The sequence below is a fragment of the Silurus aristotelis genome, assembly GCF_946808225.1.
Source record: "Silurus aristotelis genome assembly, chromosome: 28".
NCBI lineage: Eukaryota > Metazoa > Chordata > Actinopteri > Siluriformes > Siluridae > Silurus > Silurus aristotelis.
The window spans coordinates 97501-108929 of NC_139601.1; the positions used below are offsets into that span (position 1 = coordinate 97501).

The 11429-nt window shown below is 41.0% G+C and overlaps 1 protein-coding gene across 2 annotated transcripts in view; it reads right to left on the reverse strand.

Moving 5' to 3' along the window:
* The window catches only part of lamb3 (laminin subunit beta 3), a 15457-nt gene extending 4245 nt beyond the window's left edge, over positions 1–11212 (reverse strand). The window contains exons 1-11 of one of the 2 annotated variants that reach the window (XM_083533710.1): positions 11064–11212; positions 6089–6243; positions 5684–5798; positions 5405–5478; positions 5105–5293; positions 4913–4976; positions 4172–4359; positions 3935–4055; positions 1718–1906; positions 1296–1451; positions 15–202 (exon numbers count right to left, since the gene is read on the reverse strand). In XM_083533710.1, the coding sequence (XP_083389836.1) occupies positions 15–202; positions 1296–1451; positions 1718–1906; positions 3935–4055; positions 4172–4359; positions 4913–4976; positions 5105–5293; positions 5405–5478; positions 5684–5798; positions 6089–6243; positions 11064–11097 (1473 nt within the window). In that variant the 5' untranslated portion in view covers positions 11098–11212. The remainder of the gene's footprint in view (positions 1–14; positions 203–1295; positions 1452–1717; positions 1907–3934; positions 4056–4171; positions 4360–4912; positions 4977–5104; positions 5294–5404; positions 5479–5683; positions 5799–6088; positions 6244–11063) is intronic. The other variant, XM_083533711.1, reaches the window with a different exon arrangement.
* Positions 11213–11429: the final 217 nt, after the last annotated feature.

Below are 11429 nucleotides of genomic sequence, written 5' to 3' on the forward strand. Positions count from 1 at the left end.
CTGAGAGCTCCTACCTGGTCACAGGTGTTGTCGATGGCGTTGTTAAGGTCACAGTCACATGACAGACATCCTGATGATGAGTTCCAGAATCCCTCAGCACACCGGTCACATGACCTCCCTACCACATTTGGTTTACACACACACTGACCTGACAGTGCATCACACCCACTGTGGAGGGAACCAACCGCACTGCAGGAGCACTCTACACAACACACACACACACACACACACACACACACACACACACACACACACACACACACACACAGAGAGTGGATTGATTATACTGTTTATATGACCTGTACAGTGTATTTTTGGTGGTCGTTGTCCTACTGCACAATACATTTGGGAACAAACAGATGCGTCATTGATGGTACTGCATGATAAATAAACATCTGCCTGTATTTTTCAGCATACAAAACAACATAAATCCTGACAACGGGGAGGTGGGAGCTCAGTGTTTAAGGCATTGGACTTTGGATCACAAGGTCACAGGTTCAAATCCCATCACCACCAAGCTGCCACTGCTCTGCCCTTGAGCAAAGCCCTAAAAAACCCTCCAATGCTCAGTTGTAAGTCGCTCTGGATAAGGGCGTCTACCAAATGCTGCAAATGTTCCTCACCACATCTCCACTTACAGAAATGGAGCTCCAAACCTGCAGGAAACCACCACCATGCTTCACTATGGCCTGCAGATTCATTATTGTGCCACTGTCCAGCCCTTCAGCAAACATCCTGCTTTCTGCTACAGCAAATATTTCAGATTTTGACTCATCAGTCCAGAGCTCCTGCTGCCATTTTTCTGTCCCCATTTCCTCTGTTTTCACACAGAGTCGAGTCTCTTAGCCTTGTTACCATGTCAGAGGTTTGGCTTTTTGGCCACGATTCTTCCATGAAGATCACTTTTGGCCAGACTTTTCCAGACAGTAGATGGATCTACCTGGGTCCCACTAGTTTTCATAGGTTCTTTGCTGATGGCACTGATGGATATCTTTTGATGTTGAAGTGAAGTAAGCATCACATGTCCTTTATCTGCAGCATTATGTTTCCATGGCTTACCACTGTGTCTACACTCCTCAACATCACCCAGTTCTTTGTGCCTTTTTAAAATTAGCCCGGGCCGCAGCGGTGAGAGTGCGCATCCTAACCACTAGACCACCAGGGACCCTTGTTCATTGATTAGAATAAACAATTTAAAATATTTTTAAAAGCGCTCTCAGGTTACAGCGTTTTTTCTGCCTGTAAAATGTACCGAGTCCTGTAAATATCTGCAGTGTATTATAGAGAAGACTCACTGGAGCAGCCGAGTGGGTTTGTACTGCTGAGGCCGTAGTGTCCGGCTTTACAGCGCTCACATCGTGCTCCTCCCACATTCTCCTTACAGAGACACGCCCCTGTTACCTCATCACACTGACGCCCACCCTCTGACCCCGCACTGTCACACTGACACCCTGTACACACACACATGCACACACACACACACACACACACACACACACGTAAACAAATAAATATATACATACACACATACAGACAACAGTACATAGAGATAGGATTTACACATACTGAATACGGAATTTATGTGTTTACACCAAAACTGTCCATCATTTGCAGCCCCACCTTTTTGATCTTCTATACCAGTGTAAATCACTGTGTGTGTGTGTGTGTGTGTGTGTGTGTGTGTGTGTGTGTGTGTGTGTGTGTGTGTGAGTCATACGTAAGCATGCGTCAGGTTTCTGCAGGTTGCTGCCAGGGTTCCTGTAGTAGTTGTCAGCGCAGCGTTCACAGTGTGTTCCTGTAGTGTGGTGTGTACACTCCTCACACACTCCACCACTCCGTCTCCCACTGCGCTCATACACACCAGGGTCAAACCGACACCGCTGGGCATGGTTATTACACTCACAACCTGTAACACACACATACACACCAACACAGTGTTTAGGCTCTAGTAGTATAGATAAGTTGATATAGACAAGGTGTTTGTGTGTGTGATCCTTTCATCATCTACCATTTTTTAGGTATGTGTAGTGTGTGTAGTAACTCAGGTGTGTAGTAGTAGCTCAGGTGTGTGTAGTGTGTGTAGTATTAGCTCAGGTGTGTGTAGTGTGTACTAGTAGCTCAGGTGTGTGTAGTGTGTGTAGTAGTAGCTCAGGTGTGTGTGTAGTGTGTTGTGTTAGCTCAGGTGTGTGTATTGTGTGTAGTAATAGCTCCGGTGTGTGTAGTGTGTAGTAGTAGCTCAGGTGTGTTTAGTGTGGGTAGTAACTCAGGTGTGTGAAGTGTGTGTAGTAGTAGCTCAGGTGTGTGAAGTGTGTGTAGTAGTAGCTCCGGTGTGTGTAGTGTGTAGTAGTAGCTCAGGTGTGTTTAGTGTGTGTAGTAACTCAGGTGTGTGAAGTGTGTGTAGTAGCTCAGGTGTGTGTAGTGTGTAGTAGTAGCTCAGGTGTGTACTAGTAACTCAGGTGTGTGTAGTGTGTGTAGTAGTAGCTCAGGTGTGTTTAGTGTGGGTAGTAACTCAGGTGTGTGTAGCGTATGTAATAGTAGCTCCGGTGTGTGTAGTGTGTAGTAGTAGCTCAGGTGTGTTTAGTGTGTGTAGTAACTCAGGTGTGTGAAGTGTGTGTAGTAGCTCAGGTGTGTGTAGTGTGTAGTAGTAGCTCAGGTGTGTACTAGTAACTCAGGTGTGTGTAGTGTGTGTAGTAGTAGCTCAGGTGTGTTTAGTGTGGGTAGTAACTCAGGTGTGTGTAGCGTATGTAATAGTAGCTCCGGTGTGTGTAGTGTGTAGTAGTAGCTCAGGTGTGTTTAGTGTGTGTAGTAACTCAGGTGTGTGAAGTGTGTGTAGTAGCTCAGGTGTGTTTAGTGTGGGTAGTAACTCAGGTGTGTGTAGCGTATGTAGTAGTAGCTCCGGTGTGTGTAGTGTGTAGTAGTAGCTCAGGTGTGTTTAGTGTGTGTAGTAACTCAGGTGTGTGAAGTGTGTGTAGTAGCTCAGGTGTGTGTAGTGTGTAGTAGTGGCTCAGGTGTGTACTAGTAACTCAGGTGTGTGTAGTGTGTGTAGTAGTAGCTCAGGTGTGTTTAGTGTGGGTAGTAACTCAGGTGTGTGTAGCGTATGTAGTAATAGCTCAGGTGTGTTTAGTGTGTGTAGTAACTCAGGTGTGTGAAGTGTGTGTAGTAGCTCAGGTGTGTGTAGTGTGTAGTAGTGGCTCAGGTGTGTACTAGTAACTCAGGTGTGTGTAGTGTGTGTAGTAGTAGCTCAGGTGTGTTTAGTGTGGGTAGTAACTCAGGTGTGTGAAGTGTGTGTACTATTAGCTTAGGTGTGTGTAGTGTGTGTAGTAATAGCTCAGGTGTGTGTAGTGTGTGTAGTAGCTCAGGTGTGTTTAGTGTGTGTAGTAACTCAGGTGTGTGAAGTGTTTGTAGTAGTAGCTCATGTGTGTGTAGTGTGTTGTGTTAGCTCAGGTGTGTGTAGTGTGTGTAGTAATAGTTTAGGTGTGTGTAGTGTGTGTAGTAACTCAGGTGTGTGAAGTGTTTGTAGTAGTAGCTCATGTGTGTGTAGTGTGTTGTGTTAGCTCAGGTGTGTGTAGTGTGTGTAGTAATAGTTTAGGTGTGTGTAGTGTGTGTAGTAGCTCAGGTGTGTTTAGTGTGTATAGTAACTCAGGTGTGTGAAGTGTTTGTAGTAGTAGCTCATGTGTGTGTAGTGTGTTGTGTTAGCTCAGGTGTGTGTAGTGTGTGTAGTGATAGTTTAGGTGTGTGTAGTGTGTGTAGTAGCTCAGGTGTGTTTAGTGTGTGTAGTAACTCAGGTGTGTGAAGTGTGTGTAGTAGTAGCTCAGGTGTGTGTAGTGTGTGTAGTAACTCGGGTGTGTAGTAGTAGCTCAGGTGTGTCTAGTGTGTGTAGTAGTAGCTCAGGTGTGTGTAGTGTGTGTAGTGTTAGCTCAGGTGTGTGTTGTACGTTTGCAGGTGTGTGTGTTGTCTCTTTCTGCTGGTTTCCATGGAAGGTCGTTGTAAAGGTCAGCACAGCGCTCACAGTTTACACCCACTGTGTTGTGTTGACAGTCACATGCACCATATACCTACACACACACACACACACACACACACACACACACACGAACAAGATTAGTTTAACACTGTACAGACACGGGCAATGTGTGTGTGTTTGTATGAGGGCGTGTGTGTGTGTGTGTACCTCTGTGTTGAGCAGGTGTTTGGAGGTGGGATCAGGAAGGCATTGGTCAGCATGGCCGTGGCAGAAACAAGAGCCAATTAACTTGATCTCCTTCAGGGCATAGAAGCGAGATGGGTGTCGGCCAGGTGTGTAAGGCACCGCCCCAAACTGAGTCAGGTTCACACGCAACCCTGTATAGCCCGACAGTCCTGTAACACCAATCAATCAATCAATCAATTGGTTGAACGATCAATCATTGATTCAATCAATCAATCGACAGATCGATCAATCATTAACACATTCAATCGTTCAATCAATCATTAATTCAAAAAATCAATAAATCAACCAATCAATCAATTATTAATTAAATTAATCAATCATTAATATGATAAATCAATCATTTAACCAATCAAACAGTCAACCAACTAATTAATCAGCTAATCTATCTGCGAATCAATGAATAAATCAATGAATCAATCAATAGATTAACAAATTAATTAATCAATTAATCAATCAATCAATCATTCAATCAATCAACTAATCTATCCATCTACCAATAAACCAATAAATCGATCGATCAAATAATCAATCAATAAACTAATCCATTAATCAATAAACTAATCAATCAATCAATTAATCAAAGTAATGAATCTATCTATAGAGTAATTAGAGTGTGAGGTCAGAAAGCAGTACGGAAGTGAATGAGCTGATTGGAGAGTCTGAGGCCTCATAAGTGATGAGATCTGATTAGTCGATGCTTACTCTCAATCTTCTGTTCATTTGGGACTGCAATGTTGGAGTACTGCAGCATAGGATGGAAATATACCTGAAACACACACACACACACACACACACACACACACACATCATTAATGTTTCTGTACACAGTCAGTGTAAGTCCATGAAAGAGAAACGTGTGTGTGTGTGTGTGTGTGTGTGTGTGTTTGTTCCTACCCTCTGGTCCTGGTAGGGGTTGTTGATGTTTGGTGGCAGTGTGTAGCAGTGGGGGGTGTCGAGGTCAGCGCTCATTGTGAGGATGTGAGGGAAACTAGATTCACACTCAGTGGCCATGTAGAGCACTGGAGCCCACGTCCTGCCCCAATCAGACGTCCTCTCAATCACCAGGGCATCCGGCCTCGGGCCCTAGGGGGAAGGGCAGGGTTAGGGTTAATGAGTGTGTGAATGTGTGTGTGTGTGTGTGTGTGTGTGTGTGTGTGTGTATCAGTGTGTAAGTGTCAGTATCTGTGTGTGTACCTTGAAGTACAGCAGTAGGTTGTCGATGTGAAACAGCTGCTTCAGGTCCAACTCTATAGTGACAGGACTCACATCTACACACACACACACACACACACACACACACACAAACACACATATACACACAAACACACACACACACACACACACACACACACACACACACACACACACACACACACACACACACAATTAGGGTTCAGAAATCAAACTGTAGTGTGTGTGTGTGTGTGTGTGTGTGTGTGTGTGTGTGTGTGTGTGTGTGTGTGTGTGTCTGACCTTTCTTGCTCTGCCACCAGCGCTCAGGTCCAGCTTTACTCAAAACGTTGTGGATCGTGTGTGTGTTTCTACCTGCTGCAGTTCTTGAGTCACATGGACAGCATTTCATCTTCCACTACACACACACACACACACACACACACACACACACACACACACACACACACACACACACAGAGAACTGAGTAACATGTTAGCATCACCTCCACATGTTTTAAATTATAGTGTAGTCACTGTGTAGTGCTCTGTAGGGGTGATAGTGTCAGTGTGATATCCAACCCTAGGACATGACTAAGGATGTGGATGATGATGAAGATGATGATGATGATATGACAGCACATAGTATGTAGCTCGTGTGTGTGTGTGTGTGTGTGTGTGTGTGTGTGTGTGTGTGGGTGTATATACCTGTCCTAATGGTGTACAGAAAACCTCGATGCCAGTGAGCCCACAGGTGGAAGAGGCTCTGATTACAGTTTCTCGGCCTTTTAATAAATCACCCAGAGGAGGATAACACGCTCCGCTCACACATTCCTGCTGCGCCATGCACACTGCTGCTAATGCTGCAACACACACACACACACACACACACAGACACACACACACACACACACACACGCACACTATGTAACTGACAGTGAACAGCAAGTCTGTCTGTCTGTCTGTACCTAGAGTTAGGAATAATGTATATGATGATAGACTGTATGGATATTTTCTACACTCTGTATTACTCACACTGATATGCTATTGGGCTTCTTTATACTCACTTACTATAAAACTCTACAAAACTCTACAATCTAAAACTCTACAATACAATACTCTACTCTACTCTACTTCACAATACAATACTGCACTATACTCTACTCCACAATACTCTACTCTACAATACAATACTGTACTATACTCCACAATACTCTACTCTACTCCACAATACAATACAATACTCTACTCTACTCTACTCTACTCCACAATACAATACTCTACTCCACAATACAATACTCTACTCTACTCTACTCTACTCCACTCTACTCTACTCCACAATACAATACTCTACTCTACTCCACAATACAATACTCTACAATACAATACTCTACTCTACTCCACAATACAATACAATACAATACTCTACTCTACTCTACTCCACTCTACTCTACTCCACAATACAATACTCTACTCTACTCCACAATACAATACTCTACAATACAATACTGTACTATACTCCACAATACTCTACTCTACTCCACAATACAATACAATACTCTACTCTACTCTACTCTACTCCACAATACAATACTCTACTCCACAATACAATACAATACTCTACTCTACTCTACTCCACAATACAATACTCTACTCTACTCTACTCTACTCCACTCTACTCTACTCCACAATACAATACTCTACTCTACTCCACAATACAATACTCTACAATACAATACTGTACTATACTCCACAATACTCTACTCTACTCCACAATACAATACAATACTCTACTCTACTCCACAATACAATACTCTACTCTACTCCACAATACAATACTCTACAATACAATACTGTACTATACTCCACAATACTCTACTCTACTCCACAATACAATACAATACTCTACTCTACTCCACAATACAATACAATACAATACTGTACTATACTCCACAATACTCTACTCTACTCCACAATACAATACAATACTTTACTCTACTCTACTCTACTCCACAATACAATACTCTACTCCACTCTACTCTACTCCACAATACAATACAATACTCTACTCTACTCTACTCCACAATACAATACTCTACTCTACTCTACTCTACTCCACTCTACTCTACTCCACAATACAATACTCTACTCTACTCCACAATACAATACTCTACAATACAATACTGTACTATACTCCACAATACTCTACTCTACTCCACAATACAATACAATACTCTACTCTACTTCACAATACAATACTGTACTATACTCTACTCCACAATACTCTACTCTACTCTACAATACTGTACTATACTCTACTCCACAATACTCTACTCTACTCTACTTCACAATACAATACTGTACTATACTCTACTCCACAATACTCTACTCTACTCTACAATACAATACTGTACTATACTCTACTCTACTCTACTTCACAATACAATACTGTACTATACTCTACTCCACAATACTCTACTCTACTCTACAATACAATACTGTACTATACTCTACTCCACAATACTCTACTCTACAATACAATACTGTACTATACTCCACAATACTCTACTCTACTCCACAATACAATACAATACAATACTCTACTCTACTCTACTCTACTCCACAATACAATACTCTACTCTACTCTACTCTACTCTACTCTACTCTACTCCACAATACAATACTCTACTCTACTCTACTCCACAATACAATACTCTACTCCACAATACAATACTCTACTCTACTCCACAATACTATACTCTACTCTACTCTACTCCACAATACAATACTCTACTCTACTCTACTCCACAATACAATACAATACAATACTGTACTATACTCCACAATACTCTACTCTACTCCACAATACAATACAATACAATACTGTACTATACTCCACAATACTCTACTCTACTCCACAATACAATACAATACTTTACTCTACTCTACTCTACTCCACAATACAATACTCTACTCCACTCTACTCTACTCCACAATACAATACAATACTCTACTCTACTCTACTCCACAATACAATACTCTACTCTACTCTACTCTACTCCACTCTACTCTACTCCACAATACAATACTCTACTCTACTCCACAATACAATACTCTACAATACAATACTGTACTATACTCCACAATACTCTACTCTACTCCACAATACAATACAATACTCTACTCTACTTCACAATACAATACTGTACTATACTCTACTCCACAATACTCTACTCTACTCAACAATACTGTACTATACTCTACTCCACAATACTCTACTCTACTCTACTTCACAATACAATACTGTACTATACTCTACTCCACAATACTCTACTCTACTCTACAATACAATACTGTACTATACTCTACTCTACTCTACTTCACAATACAATACTGTACTATACTCTACTCCACAATACTCTACTCTACTCTACAATACAATACTGTACTATACTCTACTCCACAATACTCTACTCTACAATACAATACTGTACTATACTCCACAATACTCTACTCTACTCCACAATACAATACAATACAATACTCTACTCTACTCTACTCTACTCCACAATACAATACTCTACTCTACTCTACTCTACTCTACTCTACTCTACTCTACTCCACAATACAATACTCTACTCTACTCTACTCTACTCCACAATACAATACTGTACTCCACAATACAATACTCTACTCTACTCCACAATACTATACTCTACTCTACTCTACTCCACAATACAATACTCTACTCTACTCTACTCCACAATACAATACTGTACTCCACAATACAATACTCTACTCTACTCCACAATACAATACTCTACTCTACTCTACTCCACAATACAATACAATACTCTACTCTACTCCACAATACAATACTCTACTCCACAATACAATACTCTACTCTACAATACAATACTGTACTATACTCCACAATACTCTACTCTACTCTACTCCACAATACAATACTGTACTCCACTCTACTCCACAATACAATACTCTACTCCACAATACAATACTCTACTCTACTCCACACTACTCTACTCCCTAATACAATACTGTACTCTACTCCACTCCACAATACTCTACTCCACAATACTCTACTCTACTCCACAATACTCTACTCTACAATACAATACTCTACTCTGCTCTACTCCAAAAAACTCTACTCTACGCCACAATACAATACTGTACTCTACTCTACTCCACAATACTCTACTCTACTCTACTTTACTCCACAATACTCTACTCTACTCCACAATACAATACTCTACTCTACTCCACTCTACTCTACTCCACAATACTCTACTCTACAATACAATACTGTACTATACTCCACAATACTCTACTCTACTCCACAATACTCTACTCCACAATACAATACTCTACTTTACTCCACAATACAATACTCTACTCTACTCTACTCCACAATACTCTACTCTACTCCACAATACAATACTCTACTCTACTCTACTCTACTCTACTCCACAATACAATACTCTACTCTACTCCACAATACAATACTCTACTCTACTCTACTCCACAATACAATACTCTACTCTACTCTACTCCACAATACAATACTCTACTCTACTCCACAATACAATACTCTACTCCACAATACAATACTCTACTCTACAATACAATACTCTACTCTACTCCACAATACTCTACTCCACAATACAATACTCTACTCTACTCCACACTACTCTACTCCCTAATACAATACTGTACTCTACTCCACTCCACAATACTCTACGCCACAATACTCTACTCTACAATACAATACTCTACTCTGCTCTACTCCACAATACAATACTCTACTCTGCTCCACAATACAATACTCTACTCTACTCTACTCCACAATACTCTACTCTACTCCACAATACAAAATACTCTACTCTACTCTACTCCACAATACAATACTCTACTCCACAATACAATACTCTAGCCTACAATACAATACTGTACTCTACTCCACAATACTCTACTCTACTCCACAATACTCTACTCCACAATACAATACTCTACTCTACTCCACACTACTCTACTCCCTAATACAATACTGTACTCTACTCCACTCCACAATACTCTACTCCACAATACTCTACTCTACAATACAATACTCTACTCTGCTCTACTCCACAATACAATACTCTACTCTACTCCACAATACAATACTCTACTCTACTCTACTCCACAATACTCTACTCTACTCCACAATACAAAATACTGTACTCAACTCCACTCCACAATACTCTACTCTACAATACAATACTCTACTCTGCTCTACTCCAAAAAACTCTACTCTACGCCACAATACAATACTGTACTCTACTCCACAATACTCTACTCTACTCTACTCTACTCTACTCTACTCTACTCTACTCTACTCTACTCCACAATACAATACTCCACTCTACTCCACAATACTCTACTCTACTCTACTCCACAATATAATGCTGTACTATACGCTACTCCACAATACTCTACTCTACTCTACAATACTCTACTCTACTCTACTTCACAATACAATACTGTACTCTAACCCACAATACTCTAATCTACTCCACAATACAATACTCCAATCTACTCTAGTCAAGTCAAGTTTATTACTATTGCGCTTTTCACAACAGACATAGTCTCAAAGCAGCTTTACAGAATTTAACAGTTAAGGTGTTACCTGCAGTGATCTGTAGAATAATCAGAGTCTTCATCTTGAAGAAATAACCGCAGCAGCTCTATAACTCTATAACTCTGTAACCCTATCACTTTCTGCTCATTTGCTCAGCTGCTTTTATAGACTGACACACCTTTGTGTGTGTGTGTGTGTGTGTGTGTGTGTGTGTGTGTGTGTGTGTGTGTGTGTGCTTTGATTCATTATTGTGACGGGCGTGGCACCATGAGGAAGTGTGTATCATAGTGTTTCAGTAATAATACACACACACAAACACACACACACACACACACACACACACACGTCTGGATGAGTAAAAACACACTGAATTAAAAACATAAAAACAAATCATTTGAACTAAATCCCCTAATC